The sequence below is a fragment of the Panthera onca genome, chromosome A3 (genome assembly GCF_046562875.1).
Source record: "Panthera onca isolate mPanOnc1 chromosome A3, mPanOnc1 haplotype 2, whole genome shotgun sequence".
NCBI lineage: Eukaryota > Metazoa > Chordata > Mammalia > Carnivora > Felidae > Panthera > Panthera onca.
This window is the reverse complement of record NC_138341.1, coordinates 4871919-4889046: the sequence shown is the minus strand read 5'-3', so window position 1 is coordinate 4889046 and position 17128 is coordinate 4871919. Positions and strand designations below refer to the sequence as shown.

At 53.2% G+C, this 17128-nt stretch overlaps 1 protein-coding gene across 15 annotated transcripts in view; it reads right to left on the bottom strand.

Annotated features, from left to right (window-relative positions):
• Positions 1-17128, bottom strand: part of RNF144A (ring finger protein 144A) — a 164868-nt gene that overhangs the window by 52965 nt on the left and 94775 nt on the right. For all 15 annotated transcript variants that reach the window (XM_081795152.1, XM_078445038.2, XM_078445040.2 and 12 more), the window contains 2 exons: positions 11186-11333; positions 5263-5352 (listed from right to left, as the gene is read on the bottom strand). In XM_081795152.1, the coding sequence (XP_081651278.1) occupies positions 5263-5352; positions 11186-11333 (238 nt within the window). The remainder of the gene's footprint in view (positions 1-5262; positions 5353-11185; positions 11334-17128) is intronic.

The window sequence follows — 17128 nt, the reverse complement described above, 5'->3', positions numbered from 1 at the left end:
GAAGCCAGAGGACCAGGCGGGCCCCTGGAGATGATCTAACAGGCGGACAAAGATGAGCCCAGGCGAAGCTGGGGGTTTCCAGGCAGGGTGGGTGTCCGCTCAAGTGCTGCCCCCTTTACCTGTCACTCTGTCACACCAACACTCCTGCTCCTGCTCCTTCCAACACACGTGCTCCAGGTCCAGAGTCCACTTTTCTTAACAGGAGCCTTTTTGTTTCCCCCAGACAGGGAACAAGTCACAGCGCCTCCCGACAACAGCCAAGTGCTATTTCTCTGAACAGTCCCCAGCCGCCATCAGGCCCCCACCAGGACACCAGCAGCTCCTGCAGGATTCCTGGAGAAAATGGGCCAGCCGGACAGGCCCCTCTGCTTCCTGTCCCACCCAAAGGGAAAAGTAGCTGAGTGAACAAGGACAAAGGTCCCTCCAAAGACGGCTGGCTTTGAGTAGGAAGGCCGTGAACTAGTCACAAGAAAGCCCAATCAATCGACCACACTTTCAACCAGGTTGATTTCTGGAGCATCTTTCTGGCTCAGGCATGGAGCTGGGGCATAGGGCCACAAAGATAAGCAAAACAAGTCCCAACTATGGAGGACAGTCTATCTCTCTTCAGAGTTAAGCCACACGCTCGAGAGGGGAAAAAAAGAGGGGTCGCGATAAGTGATCGGTGTTGAAACAAATGCTCGGAGCCCGGGGTGAGGGGGGGGGGGGGCTCTGGTAACAGTTGCGGGGGGTAGGGGGAGATCACGGAGGACGTGACCCCGACCTTGGCTATAGACAAAGGGAGTAGAATCTCCATGAGCCAGACTGGGACAAGCAGAGGAAAGAGAGAGCCGGGGAGATCAGGAGGACACCGGGGTTTGGCAGGACCGCGGTCCCGCAGGCCAGTGAGTGGAGAGCAGGAAGGCGTCGCCAGGCCCTGGAAACAGGGTCCCACCTGTCGTTCTGGGGTGTCCGGGCATCGATCAACCACCACCCCAGGCGCCTCACCAACACTTCCCGGACATTTCAGAGATGAGCTGAAGGGGGACAGGAAAACCCATTTCTGCTCAAGAAGCTTTGCACTAACACAAAGTGAGGCTCCCCCCGCCCCGGGATCAGTAAGAAGCCTGCGGGGAAGTGGGCCCCAAGCAGGAGCCTGTGTGAAGGGGAAGGGAACCGACGGCCCCAGCGGCGCAAAGGGCAGGAGACGCACACGGGAAATGAGGACTAAGCTTCCACCCGATGCTTCACCCTAAGAAGGAGCCACGAACGCCCAAGAGCCTCCGGCGGTGGGTGGTCTCTACCTTGTGCTGGCGGTGGTCCTCACTGTCAACACCGAAGGCTCAGGAACAGCTGGGGCGTCCTCTGCACACGAACATCTCTCCCGGGTGGCTCTGGCCTCCACGCACAGACTCCCTGGGTGAGTCCAGCCCACAGGCCTTGGCTCCACCCCTTCCCACAGTGCCCCTCGGTGAGTCCCGCCCACAGGCCTTGGCCCCACCCCTTCCCACAGTGCCCCTCGGTGAGTCCCGCCCACAGGCCTGGGCTCCACCTCTTCCCACAGTGCCCCTCGGTGAGTCCAGCCCACAGACCGTGGCCCCACCCCCTCCCACTTCCCCTACTTTGCGTGTTTGGTGATTTACCTTTTCTTCGTTTTGACGCTGCTTCGCAGGTGTTTTACCGTTTTCCCCAAATCTAACACTAACCTGTGGACACCCTCTACTTCTGTAGCTATGGCCTTATCCGTTCCGGGAGCTTCTCACACCACAGAGAAGATGTCTCCGTGGGACCCTACACAGTGCATGCTTCTGTTCAGTTCTCCCGCTCAGTTCCTGCGATCGGGGGCACCCAAGTGGCTTCGGGACCTAGCTCGGAGCGGGCACTCAGGAGCCAAAAAGGAGCTGGTAGAAAGGGGTTTCAGGCTAGCGCAGGGTAGGGACCCTTGTGTCTTGGACTCTTTCTCAAGTGTATTTCTTTAGTCCCGTTAATGACTGTTACCAGGATCTCAGTGCTGCCCAGGACCCCCCAGGGACATGTAACTCTCTCCGTCTGAATGAACACACACACGTGATCAGGTGTGACTGCCCAGGCTCCAGGAGAAAGGGGGACACAGCTCCCATCTTGCCCTTGCTCTGTCCTGGGGGGCTCACGCTTGCCACTAGCTGCCATGTGGTTAGAAGTTCAGGCCACGTGGACAGACACGGTTAGGAGCTCCAGATCCAGCACCAGCCACGGCCCTGCCGTGTCCAGCTACCCCGAAGGAACTGAAGGACACTGAAGGAACTTCTATCCCGGCTAATGCCAATGGGGACCGAGACAAGCCTTCTGTGGGCCCTTGTTCACACTGCAGATGGTGAACACGGCGAACGTGAGGATATGAGGCCAACGCATTTGGGGAGGCTTGTCACACAGCAATAGGTAGCCACCTTTGAGCAAGTCACATTCCCTCGGCTGGGGCTCATTCCCTACATGGGAAAGGCTGGAGCAGAACATGATCCCCGAGTCCTCCCTTTGCCCTGATTGCCAGTGATCCCGCACAGGTGCACACGACAGCCTCCCCTTACGGGGCTGCTGTGCCAAGGCAGGGAGCCCAAATCAGTGCGGTTCATCCCCACCAGACACGGGAGGAGGACAGCAAATGAGGAACGTGGCCTCGCTATGGTTCCCTTTCCTGTGTGGGGGTGAGGGTGCGGATATAGTTATGGGTAGAATCCTGTCCCCCCAAATATGTGGAGTCCTGACCCCCAGGACTTCAGAACGTGCCCTGATTTGGGAATCACATCTTTATAGAGGTCGCCATGTTAAAATGAGGTTCTTAGGGTGGGACTGGTGCCCTTACTGAAGGGGAACGGGGACCCAGATAGAGTTGCACAGACAGACGACCCGGCCAGCACTCAGGACTGGAGGGAAGCATCTGTGAGCTGAGGAACAGTGCAGACCGATGGCCCCCACCAGAATGGGCAAGAATGGGGTCCCTATAGGTTTCAGAGGGGGTGTGGCCCCGTGACACCTGGTGCCTGACATGGCTCCAGACCCTGAGGCACACGCTTCTGCTGCCGTGCTGTTCGAGACGCTTCCTCGCGAATGACCACAGACGGCCAAACTCACACACAGGTGGGGCTGAGCCCCAAGGTGGCTGTGCTAGCAGGAGGCAGGACACGCACCTGTCTCTCCAGACCCTGGTCAGAGCTCGGGCCCAGGGCCAAGTCTCTAACAGCTCTGCTGGGCTGCACAGTGCGCACCGCTGACAACCCACCCAGGCGGGTGCGCGGGTCACTGGTGTCTGGCGTCCAGAGAATCGTGCGACCGCCACCACTTCAATCCTCCACCCACTTCTCAGAAGGCTCGTTCCTGGAACCCAGCCACAGATCTGTGTTGACACACTGCCCGCAGCTGCTGCTCCCCACTAGGCACATCTGAGGGTTGCGATAGAGAACTCACCGCCGGCAAACCCGACACTTTCTGCCACCGGGCCCCCTGCCGGAAGGCCTCTGTCAGCCCCCTACGGCATGCACCTCGTTGGCTCGGCCACGTGGGCTATAATGATGGCGACTGAGTGAGTCACAGGGCATCTGCCCTGAGACCCGCTCCTCTACCCGAGATGGGCCGGCGGACCCACCTCGGCCAGCCGCACAGGCGCTGAAACGTGAGAGTGGACAGAGGCCCTTCGAGCCGCTGGGGTCCGTCCTCTGACAGCATCTCTGACCCTCTGCCTCACCCTGCTCGGTCTCCTCGGACCTTCACGCCAAGGTCCTACCAGTCAACCCTCCCTGTCCCCTCTGCCTGCCTGGACTGTCCCCTCCTCTGCCTGGACTGTCCCCCTGCCTGAATGTCCCCTCTCTGCCTGAACTGTCCCCCCTCTGCCTAGACCGTCCCCTCTCCCTGGGCTGTCCCTGTCCCTCTTCTGCCTGACTTTCCCCTCTGCCTGGACTGTCCCCTGCGCATACGGTTCCCCCTCTGCCTGGACCGTCTCCCCTCTGCCTGGACTGTCCCCTATGCCCCTATGTCTAGACTACCCCTTCTCTGCCTGGACTGTCCCCTCCTCTGCCTGAACTGTCCCCTGTGCCTAGGCTGTCCTTCCTCTGCCTGGACTGTCCCTTCCGCCCTGTCCCCCTCTCCCACAGCCAGCTCTTCCTCATCACTGTGAAATTTACTAAAGGAAACTTCATTTAAAAGGCATCAGGAGGCCAGCAGGTAGAGTTCAGACGCCACCACTGTCCTCAAGGGCAGACCCAACAGGGACCTTGCACTTGGATCCTACTTTAGCTACTACTTTGTTTCCCCAGAAGGAGGAAGGACAGTTTCCTCCCCCACCACCCCTGCCACAACCCAGCCAATGAGACGCTCACAACTCGGCAGTGAGAAGCCACTACGTTTGGAGCCCCCAGGTTTATTCCAAAGGACTTCTGATGTGTGTGAGGAGCTTCCCAGCGCCCCCTTGCTTCTACAAAAGAGAGTTCCTCCCCTTTGCTCTCCAGACCGGTCTGTGATTTGGCTGTAGCTTGTATGTCCCAAGCTGCATTTCCAGGCTATTCCCAAATAAACCCATTTTTGTTGGTAAAATAGCTGGAAGTTTTATTTTTAGGCTTAATACCACTCAGCACTCCACCATGGGTACCATCGAATGGCCCTTCCCGACCACGCAATCCCCATCACATCCCCTCCACAGTTGAATTCCTATCACGTATGTCCTGCTGGTGTATTATACACGGCACGCATCTATCTTATTCACTGGAGTACATCTATCTTACTCACTGGAAGTGTTCCAGTGAGTAAGACACATGAATCGTATTCTTCCAGTGAATACCCTGTCCTAGGATAGCGCCTGGCACGCAGCAGGAAATAAATGCATGTTGAAAGTATGAATGAATATTAATGCACTGGCCCTCTGTAAACCCAACAGGCTGCTGCTCAGACACTACCAGGTAGGGACTTTTTCCTTTCTTTCTGTTTTTCTTTCCTGTGACTGACTTGCTTACCTCCAGGCTTCTAGAAAAAAAGCTCCTCATTAAGGGCCATGCAAGAATTAACCGACAGAATGGATCACCGCCAAAGCCATGAGTAAGGTGCAAGAAACCTACAGCCTGACGTTCCAAGAACCACCACACGCCAAATGCGATGCCTATTTGCCACAACTTTGGGCCAGGGCGACCAGAAGCACAATCGCAGAGCAAGAAAAGTTCGGGCAGGCTCTACTTTTCTAAACAGCACGTCTCCAACCCACTGGCTCGCACACACACTCTCTCTTCCGGGGATCAAAGTTCCAGGTGAGTCACCTCCTACCTGTGTCCGATGCCAGATCACAGATGCCCTGGAATGGCCCAGCTTGTTCCGGCACGGTCCTTTATCGTAATGGATCAGGAGGAAGTCATCCTGGAAGAGGAGAGAGAGCAGGGTGGATGGCAGGTTCCTCGAAGTTCAGCGAGTGAGTCCTGCCTGGGCCAAAGTAAGTGGGGGACAGGGGCGGGGGGTGGGGGGCACAGAGGAAGGGCTCACGCCCACAGCACCGGGCTGCCTCCTGGGGACCTCCCTCCTCCATTCTCTCCCCGTGGCCTCCCCAAGGGGACGTGGCCTCGGGCACTAGAGGGAGCCCTGCCCCAGATCTCTGGCTTTTGCAGGGGAGAGGCTCTCAGTGCAGTGGGGCTTGTGAACAAGTAGGTCAGAGGCCCCAGCTACTCCGCCAGCCACTCCCGGGCCTGGCTGTGTTTGATGCCCCCAGAGCTCGGCTGCCTTTACATCCTCCGGCCGCCCGCCCGGCAGGATTACCCCCGGATTAGATGATTCTCTTGATCTCCGGTTCATCCTCCTCCATTAGTGCCGGGCTTCCCACCTGGGAAGTGCGGCTTCCTTTCAGCTCAGACCACGAAAACCTACTCATTCCTCCACAGCAAGCAGCTCGGGAACCATCTGCCGCCTCCAATTCCTCCAGATGTCTGAAGTGAGTTCTGACCCACGGAAACATCCTGTTCCTGCCTCCCTCCGGGCGCTCTCACCTCCCACCCTCACCTCCCGTCTGATCGCTGTCAGGTTCTTGGGATGGGGACCCTCAGCCGGGGACAGTCTCTAACTATGTTCGCGGCTCAGCGCTCGGCCCCCAAATCCCGAGCCCGCACCAAGTGAGCAGGAAGGGGCTTTGCACACAAAACCCTCCGCTCCCCCAACTCCAGCAGGAAATGCCGTTTCTCTCGTGTCGAACACGAAAAACAACAGCTCAGTAAACAGTGCAGAGGAGGGGCCCAGGGCCGCGCGCTCATTTAACTGGGGGTGTAAACAGCCAGCCTCCCCCTGAGAAAGGGATAAATGAGCACAGGGCCCCGGGTCTCGGAGAGGCCCGGAAGTCACTCTTCGAGAGCCCCGTGGAGCCGGACATCAGCCGTGTGCCCGGCCCTTAAACCCAGCTCTGTCGGAACCGGACTGGGCGGCCGCCGTCCCCCGGCCCTCGGCTCATCCTGAGAACGACGCTGGCAGAAAATCTGGGGCTTTTACGGGCCACCCTGGCAGTGCCAGAACGCACACCCACATCAGCAGACCCTGGCTTTTCTGGGGCAGCAGCAAGAAGCTTCCGCGGGAGTTGCCGTCCCAGCCTGCGGCTCCTGCCTCAGGGCCTCTCCCGGTCCCCGCGACTGTGGAAGGAAGCCTAGGTACACGTGGACACAAAGCTTCTTCCAGCCGGTGCTTCATCTGCTATGAAGCTCCTCCTGACGGCGTCTGTCCACCGCGAACCCCCCGCGCTTCCTTGAACTCTGAATTACGCCCTCCTTCACCCTGATATTAACTTACTCATACGCTGAAATTAGTTAATGTTTCATTGCTATGTCTCATTTTCCCAGACGGACTATCATAAGGCCTTGTACCGGAGGCTCCTGAACAGCTTTTGAATTTGTTATCAGAAATACAAAAAAAAAAAAGCGGGGGTGGGGGTGGGGTGGGGTGGGCAGGGCAATCACTAGCTCCTCAAGATCATGGACTCCGCCAGCCTCCTGGAGACAGCCTCCACCCCAGCCTCTGCTCAGAGGAGTCCGGTGGAGCCTGGACACTGGGGGCCAGCTTCCGGAACAGAATGAAAAGCTTGTTCAAATAGGTCCTTTCTTACACCTGACAAAAGCACTCGAAGATGCCTTTACAAAACACACATGATTTCATTGTGATGTTAAGCTTCCCGCCGAAGCCCTGGGGCAGAACCCCCCACCCCCACCCCAGGCCCTGCCAGGAATCCAGGTGTATTTTTGTGGGAGGCCAACATTTCCCTTACTACCGTTCAGGGAAGTTTCACTGAGCCCCTGGCTGGAAACAGAAACAATGGCACATGAGCAGAAAGCTGCAATCGTGGAGAGATTCAAGGATAGAAGTAAATCCCCCCCAGGCCTTTTGTGTCAAATTCGGGCTTGCACCAGTGGGGTCTCCCCCCAAACTGTTGTCTTTTAGAGACTGAAAGATCAAAGAGTAGAGACCATTAAATCTTCCCGGATTCCCCTTGAGAAAAGGAAGTACAATAAAACCTTGGATTGCAAGTAACTTGTTCTGGGCGCATCCCGCGAAGACAAACGTTTCTAATAAACTTTAACTTGATGCCGAACGTCACGTGATCACAACTGAGCCAATGGTTCTTGAAATTCACTCTGATATACAAATGCTTTGGATTACAAGCATGTTTCCAGAACAAATTCTGCTCGCAAACTAATTCCAACTCCCACAGACAGAATGTGTGTAGTAAATCAAATGAGTTTGGGGAGCCTGGGTGGCTCAGTTGGTTAAGCGGCCGACGTTGGCTCAGGTCATGATCTCACAGTTTGAGTTCGAGCCCCACGTCGGGCTCTGTGCTGACAGCTCGGAGCCTGGAGCCTGCTTCTGATTCTGTCTCCCTCTCTCTCTAGCTCTCCCCCGTTTGTGCTCTGTCTCTGTCTTTCAAAAATGAATGAATGTTAAAAAAATTTTTTTAATAAAATGGGTTTATAGAACAAATTGCACAGGGTGGGCCATGTAACAATTACTTCAATAAAAACTATCCCCCCAAAAAATAAAAGGAAGAGAGTACATGTGTCCCTTTCAACTGTGTGGCGATGGCGGGGAGCAGGGGGAGCACGACGTGCACACCAGTGAGGGTCCGGGCCAGGTGCAGAGAGGACTATAAGGCCCACAATGGAAGGAAGCAGCCTGATGTGACTTATAACTCCTCAATGTGTACATGTGCAAGAGGCTGTCTCGAGTGGAGAAGTTCCCGAGATGAGAAAGACCAGTAAAGTGCACTCCTGTCTTAGAAGCACTCCTGGCTTCCAGCCATGTGCTCATGCACTTGTCTTAAATCATGGTTATTGTCCCTGATAAATGGCCCCAGGGCAGACTCGCTTTCCTTGAGAATCTGCTTTCTAAGCCACAGGGTCATTTTTCAGCAGCTCTTCCTTTACAGAGACTAACAGGAAGCACTTGGCCAGGAGGATGATGACTTTCAAGGTGGAAAAGGGCAGAGCCGTTCCTCTGTCATCAGTTCAGGCAGAGCCAGGAGGGTCCAGGCCTTCTGCACAGGGTGGGGGAACCCGGGCCTCAGAACGGAGTCAGACAGACAGAAAGACAGACAGACGGGGTGTTTCTCCAGGGACCAGAGCAGAGCCAACAGCTTTGTGTTCAATGGAGACCATTCCCTTTCCTGTAACTTCATCAAGGCAGCACAGTGATCTCCCCTCCCCACCCCCAACCGCAAACTAAACCTGTTGTCAGCTCCTTTTCAATCCGTCCCCAGAAAAGTCTCCCAGGAGATTTGCTAACATGTAATACAACTGGCATTTCCCTTCCTTTCCCCTGTAGGAAAAGTTGTAAGGAGTGGCAAATTGCAGACCAGATACTAAATGATAACATCAGAATTTAAAAATCAGATTTCCCCCCAAATTGGATTATGGTAAAAATGCAAAATTATAGACATAACATAGAGAAAGGCCATATATAATTTTATATACATACATATGTAAGAACTTTAAGGCCCCAAGGACTTTGCAGCGCTTGAGACATCCTCTAACATCTCTCCCCACCACGCAAGGTCATAGAACAAACTTGTTTGGATCTACGCTAGAGAAGATTAACCTTGCCAAACCGATTTATGAAACTTGCCTAGGATGAGAAAAGGAAGCCTTCAGGATAGAAAACAGGTGATGACTCCCTGAGATTTTTTCAGCCACATACGGTTCTGCTGTACGTTTCATAACTGAAAGTTAATAAACGAACAGAAGCCTTTTCCAAAAAACAACACAAAAGAAGCAATCTAATATTTTTAAAGATGGCCCTTAGGTTACAGATCTGTTACCTTCTTTAAGATTCAATCTCAAATATGCATGTATATTCCTGATAATCTGTAGGCCCGTCCTGAGGACGATAGGCAAACTTTCAAGGTCACTGACCGCTCTGATGTAGCCCCTGAGAGGGACACTCACCCAGACCAGCAGAGTGATAACAGAGTTAGGGTAGCAGGGGCAGGCTGTGGACAAATGAACTCCTAGCGATGGAAAGCAGGGGTGTGTGACAACCCCTCCTCTCTTTCACTAGTTTTAGAAGAGTTGCACACAGTCATCCTTGCTGTCCAGGATATACATACACAAACACACAGGACACGGGACTTGATTTGCTTGGATTGTCACTGATAGGAATGATTTTAACAGATGATCATTTCTGGTACTTAATGATAGTGGTTTTTTTAAATTTTCTTTTAATGTTTTATTTATTTTTGAGACAGAGGGAGACAGAGCAAGAGCAGGGGAGGGGCAGAGAGAGAGGGAGACACAGAATCCGAAGCAGGCTCCAGGCTCCGAGCTGTCAGCACAGAGCCTGACGCGGGGCTTGAACTCATGGAGTGTGAGGCCATGACCTGAGCTGAAGGCAGACGCTCAACCGACTGAGCCACCCAGGTGCCCCTTAATTATAGTTTTAAAAACCTATGTACAGGGGCACCTGGGTGGCTCAGTGGGTTGAGTGGCCAACTCTTGGTTTCAGCTCAGGTCCTGATCTTGTGGTTCGTGAGTTAACACCCTGAGTCGGGCTCTGAGCTGACAGTGTAGAGCCTGCTTAGGATTCTCTGTCTTTCGGTCTCTCTCTCTCTGCCCCTCTGCACACGCCCTCTCTCTCAAAATAAATAAATTAAAAAAATAAATAAATAAAAACCTATGTACAAATAAACTCTTGTAAAACTGAAGTCAGAATGTCATCATTTTGGCAAGATGCCCAATCTCCTCATATGGTTGAAGAAGAACATCAAACTGAAATTAGTATCCTTTGCATCTGGCCTTGAAGCTCCAGAGAAAACCAGGTGCTTCAAGAGGGGAGGGTTGTGTGCTCTCGGTGGGGACTTAGCACGTGCAGAGCTACTGGGGTACAGAGTGCTTGGGACACATTCAGCACAGGTCACACTTGGGAGAAGGTGGCCATATGAGGCTAGAAACTTCCATTCTGCCAGATGGCACAGACTGTATGTTTTTCTGCCCTGTGGGTGACAGAAGGTCACTGAACTGTGCCACTGCCAACATGTTCCCCAGTGCCCTGCCTCTGTTTACCCTTCCTATTCCACTAACACTCGTGCTTTGGCCTGCGTGTTTGCATCCTCCCCTCCCCCCCAAATTCATACATTGAAGCCTGAATCCCCCATGTGACGGTGTCCGAAGGTGGCATCTTTGGGAGGTGATTAGGTTCAGATGAGGTCACGAGATGGGTGGGTGCCCCAGGATGGGGTCAGTGCCCTTATTCAACGAGGAGACACCAATCTGTCTCTCTGCTACGTGAGGACACAGTGAGAAGGCGGCCGTCCATAAACCAGGAGGAGGGCTCTCTTGCCTCTCTGGGCACCGAGGGAGGTCAAGAGCCAGGAACCGAATCTGCTGGCACCCTAACCTTGGGCTACCGGACTCCAGAATCAAAGCCTGTTGTTCCAGCGCCCACTCTCTGGTGTTCAGTTACAGCAGACTGAGCCCAGATGGTCCCCGCAGACAAAACCAAAGACCTTGAGACCCCGCCGCCACCTGCCCAGGCTCAATCCAAGGCTGAGCCGCCCTTTTGCTTCTGGAACCCCTGCACGAATTGCCATCTTCTGGCACCACTACACTGGGGGAATTAATATTTTCAGAAGCACAGAAAAACATCTGATAATGTTCTTTCTGCTTCCCCCGGGGCACACTCTCTAAGCTCCTCAGGGCAGCTGGTGGGTTTCGCACCCAGAGGCTCTACTCACGTCCAGAGACTCGAGGCAGTACCAGCAGAAGGCGTGCTTGCAGTTCTTACACATCATCTGTGCACACCCTTCGTCCCGCTCGATGTACACCTTGCACTTGGGGCACCGCTTGATGGGCGCGTCGTCCTCCTCCAGTTTGAAAGCAGAGCTGCGGGAGAGAGTCTGTCAGTGATCCGCTCAGCGGGGCCCGGGGAGGGGAGGGGAGGGGAGAGGCGTGGGCAGGGCCAGGCTGCAAGCTCTAGTTCAGCCAGAGGGGCCGAGGCCCCTTCTTATTTTTTTATTTTGTCTTAATATGAAATTTATTGTCAAATTGGTTCCCATGCAACATCCAGTGCTCATCCCAACAGGTGCTCCCCGCGATGCCCATCCCCCCCCTTCTTATCAGATGTTACAGAGTGAAACCGATGAAGCTAACCCTCCAAAAAACAATCACCAAAGAAACTGTGGGTCAGCCAGTTGGGTTCCGGGGGGAGGAGAAAGCAGTGTCAGGAGGCATTCACGTTTAGATATGTGTAGACAAACAAAAGAAATTATGGCAGGGCGCCTGGGTGGATCAGTCCTTAAGCACCCGACTGCGGCTCAGGTCCTGATCTCGCGGTTCGTGGGTTCGAGCCCCGCGTCGGGCTCTGTGCTGACAGCTTGGAGCCTGGAACCTGCCTTGGATTCTGTGTCTCCCTCTCTCTCTGTCCCTCCCCCGCTTGCTCTCTCTTGCTCTCAAAAATAAATAAACATTAAAACTTAAAAAAAAAATCTTTCTCTCTCTCCCCCACTCGCTCTCTCTCAAATAAAATAAAACATTAAAAATAAATACGTAAAATTATAAAAAAAAAAGAGAGAGAAACTATGGCAAAGGCCTATAATGACGGTGTCTGTGTAATGGGATTATGGTCGGATTGTATGTTCCTTATTCATATATCTGTATAATTTCCAAAGGATCGATGACAATTTTTATGCACTTTGCTATTACCAGAAAAAATGGTTACAGATACATGCTCATCGTTTAATTAGATCTACTGGGCCTGTCTTGACAGAATCGCTTTCCTGGCAAGTCCGGTTGTCCTGAGGGGCTGGGGAGTCAGGTGGTTGGCCTGAGGGGCTGCAGGCCTGGGGTCACGTGCTGGCTCTCTGCAGACAAGCTGTGTAAGAGCCACTCCAGGCCTCAGCCCTCCCAGCGTGCGCATGCTAGACAGTGACGCGTGACAGGAGCCCAGCGTAGCACCGAGCATGGGTGAAGTGACCGATACATGACAGCAACCATTCTATGCTAATAAAAACATGACACAGATGCGTCGGTATGATGGTCCATCCCACGCTATTAAATTGAAAGGGAAGGCTAAACAAATATGCATGGAAACATCTGGAAGGATAAATGGTTAACCGCTACAAGAAGTTATCACGGGTCATGGCAACACGTTTGCCGCATTATCTGAACCCGCTACATCAGACCAACACCGCCAGGGGAAAAATGATCTGCCCCTGGGACCGAGCAACCCTTCCAGAACCCTATGCGTTCATGAGCATACATTCACTGAGAGTGGGCAAATTCTGGCATTTTGGGTGCGTTCTGGCTGGCGGATCTTCCACAGGCATCACAGTAAATGCAATGATCAAAAACGGTTTGACTTCAGTAGAGCTAATCTGATGGTCAGTGGAGGCTCCTCGTCCGTGAGGCCTGGGCTCCAGCTGAACGCGGTTCTGTTCTGTTCACTAGCAGGTGACCAGGGAGGACATGCTGGGAGGAGGCAGGCAGGCTGTCGGTAAGGAGCCCCGGGTCTAGAGACGCGTGAGTCCCGGCCCTGCCACTCGGGTATCACCAGTGTTAGTGTCCCCCTTCCGCCACTAGAAACGAGGCTGGTGCCTCCCCATCGGAGACTGTTGTGAAGCTCGAAAGGGTCTCCGTGCGTGTGGTACATTCACACGGAACCCGGCACAGGGATAGCGAGGCCCGCAGTAGGTGGCAGTGCCTGTCATGCTGTCACCGAAAGATGACACTGTCTGTGGCTCAAACTCTTCTCTAAAGGGAAGGCAAAACGCCCCGCAGGCTGGTTGCACACGTGACTTAGAATGAAACAGGGCGGTCACGGTCACAGGCGCGGGCGAGGTAACCCTGCGGGAGCCTCCGGCAGGACCAGACACGACGCGAGCCGGCCACTCCTGAAGGTGAATCTGGTTTCTGCAGAGAGCCAAAAAGTCACCAGATCCGTGACTGAGGCCGGCTATCAGCTTAGATAACACTGTTTCAGTTTGAAAGCCGGCAGTGACCTTCACGTCATGAAAACCAATCTTCTCACATGATTCATGAACGGGGAGGGGGCGTAACATCAATGAGAGTGAAGACCCTCTCTCAGGGAGACTTTTTAAAACGGAAACAGTTAGGGGTGCCGGGGGGTGGGGGGGCTCGGTCAGTTGTGCGTCCAGCTCTTGATTTCGGTTCGGGTCATGATCTCACAGTTCATGAGATCGAGCCCGCACTGCACTGGGCTCTGTGCTGACAATGCAGAAACTGCTTGGGATTCTCTCTCTCCCTCTCTGCCCTTCCCCTCTCCCGCCCGCTCTCTCCAAATAAATAAACATTAAAAAAAAAAAAAAAAAAAGTAGAGGCTCCTGGGTGGCTCGGTCAGTTGAGCCACTGACTCTTGGCTTCGGCTCAAGTCATGATCTCACAGGTCCGGGGATCGAGCCCCAAGTTGGTCTCTGTGCTGACAGCACGGAGCCTGCTTGGGATTCTCTCTCTCTGCCCCTCCCCTGCTCAAGCTCAGTCTCTCTCTCTGTCTCTCAAAATAAATAAAAATAAACTAAAAAAAAAATGGAAACAGTTAAAATATGTAAGCTCTGGTGTGTTGTGGCATGTATAGAAATTTACATGGTACGGACAATGGTTTTCAAACATATTTTGGCATTTGAATTATATTTCAAATTACTACTAATGACAACTCTCACTAAAAATTCAAAGTTATGAAGGCAGATAGGAGCCCTCGACAGCTTCCTCATGATCTGCACGTTCTGATGTCTTTATGCGTTTATTTTTTTTTAAGTTTATTTATTTGAGAGAGAGACAGATAAAGCTGGGGAGGGGCAGAGAGAGGGAGAGAGAATCCCAAGCAGGCTCCATGCCCCCAGCATAGAGCCCGATGAGGGGCTCGAGCCCTCGAACCTTGAGATTGATGAGAAAAACAAAGGCAAGAGCAAAGTAGCTTAGATTAAATCTCCTTACAACTCACAGCCCACAGATAGAGCTGAAACATGCAGGTTCCTTGAGTCAGGTCAAGGAACTCATGGCTGCCTCACTTCCTTAGTGATTTTGTTTTACTAAAGACTGAAAGTAACCTTATCTTAACAGCAGCTACTCCAAGGTTCTGAAAGCCTTGCTTTCAAATTCCTTAGAGACTTACGCCATCCCTCACCCCAACCTCAAAGTGTATAATCAGTCACTCCTCACAACCCCAGTGCAGCTCTGTCGGTCCACAGTCCTGTCCCCTCACCTTTTTGCACCAAAGACATCTCAAGAATTCTTTCTTAGCCCTTCGCTCAAGAACCCCATCAAGATCACGACCTGAGCTGAAATCTAGAGTCTAGAGTCGGACGCTTACCCGACTAAGCCACCCAGGCGCCCACGCATGTTCTGATGTCTTTAAGAGGCAGACAGGCCAACACAGCCGCTGACACCGGTCAAGCGGTGAAGGGAATGGGGGAAACAACCCTACCGCAATGAAAACAGTTGAGTGTACCTCAGTTACAAACACCACCTGCCATCAGCCCCAGGACCGGCGAGCAAGAGGGTGTGGTCACGACTTCGCAGGCTAAAGACAGCACAAACCCCCTTCTAAAGAGCCGGCTGCTTCTGGGCTCCAGAGACTGCCAGGAATTGGGGATGCATGATGGCTCAGTGTGGCTCCGCGAGCCAGAAATTCAGATTTTTTACGTGACATCTTTTGATGTTTACGTTTCCGCAAAATGAGACTGGTGAATTTGGATCTAAATTTCCCTGTGCCATTTTTTTTTTTTTACTATGCAAAATGTGGTATTTTTCACTTTTGTTTGTTTTTGTTCTTTGCGAGGTGTACAATGTGATGATTTAATACACGTGTATAGGGTGCAATGGCTGTCGCTCTCTCCAATGACCTGAAGAGACCAGAACATCACAGGTGAAGAAATACTAAGTCATCAGGCTCCCAACACTCACCAGCTTCAATCTGAAGGTTCTACGCTTAAGAAACATCACGGCTGGGTCCCTCCTCCACCCCACCCAGGATGGGGCATCAACTCTTTCTCACTCCCGATTTTCCTTCTTAACAGAATGTAGAAACCCACTCACTGAGTTTCTCTCTCTCTCTTTTTTTAATTTTTTAAAACATTTATTTATTTATTTTGAGAGAGAGAAACAGAGAGACAGAATCCCAAGCCTGACGCGGGGCTCCATCCCAGGAACCTTGAGATCATGACCTGAGCTGAAGTGAAGAATTGGATGCTTAACCGATCTACCCAGGTGCCCTGGGTGTTTTCTTTTAAACAGGTAACCGGGTTGCCCACCCGCCTCCTCCTTACCTGGTCCCCACCCTGGACACCCAGCTCTCCCAGCGATGTGCACTCTGACCACACAGAAGTGTGTTTCTTCTTGCAAAGTTACGAAACATTAAGAACCTAAAATACGAGGTAAGTGACTCATTCGACCATCTGAGTGCCTGCTGTACGTGCCAAGATCTGCGGCGACGAGAGTTCAAACCAACACAGGCTGTGATGTCAGGAGCTCAGCCTCGTGGAGGAATCGGCCACGTAAACGGATGCCCCAGGGCACAGTCTGGCTGGCCTCGTAATCCAGGCAGACCAATCTCCAGTGGGGGCACAGAGGGTGGGGTCACCAGTCCCGCCCTGGGGGCTGGGCAGCCTGACAAAGGACGGACCTGAGCCGTGCCTTCCAGGGCGGCGAGTCGACTCCAGGTAAAGGAGGAGGGTGGCGAAGGGGCATCCAGACACAGGTGCAAACGTGCAGACTCGGGAGAGGAGGGCTGTGCCCGAGGGACAAGGAACAGTAGGTTCTCTGTGCGGGTGGAGCTTTGAGGAGTGGGGGCGGGGCAGCAGAACAGGAAGAAGAAAACGGGGAGCAGCTGGTGACCACACGTTCGAGTGGATGGTGGGAGTCCCTCCATCAAGAACGCAGCCTCAGCAGGCACAGGGCCCACGTTGTCTCGGTAAGCCATCTGTGCCACAGACCTTGCAGGCCAAAAATAGCTGAATATTACCAATTTCTTGTGATTCAGCCTCCTTAACTTCAAGGCACACACACTGATGCCACAGGGCCCACCTGGTGGCCCGGCAGAGGGCCCGGCCAGCGGGCGGAAGGGCCTAGACGCAGTCCTGCCGCCCCACGTGTTTCTGACCGCCCCCTCTGCCAGGCAGACGTAACCTCTTGGTCTCGGGCACCTGGGGACCTCTTTTTGGGGATGCGTCTGGTACTTATAACCACGGTCCACCTACTCTGGTTCCCGTTCCTGTCCCCGTTCCTGATCCCGTTCCTGACAACGGAGTGTCGGAAAAACTTCAGGTATCACGGGTCATAAAGCCCGCAGTGACAGGCGTTTGTCACGCGTCTGTCTTTCTGGAGAGGCAGAGTGCGGTTTGTTTCCTACAAACTTTACAGAGCCACTGCTTTGCTCGCTACCCGACACGTAATCGGTTCTCAAAAATAGTCAGCCGGGGCGCCTGGGTGGCTCAGTCAGTTAAGCATCTAACTCTTGATTTCAGCTCGGGTCATGATCTCATGGTCCGTGAGTTCCAGCCCACATCCGGCTCTGAGCTGACAGCACGGAACCTGCTTGGGATTCTCTCTCCCTCTCCTTGTCTCTTTACCCCTCCCCCACTTGCTCTCTCTTTCTCTCTCTCTCTCTCAAAATAAATAAACCAAAAGAAAGAAAAAAAATCAACCAACCAACCATCCTGGGTTTA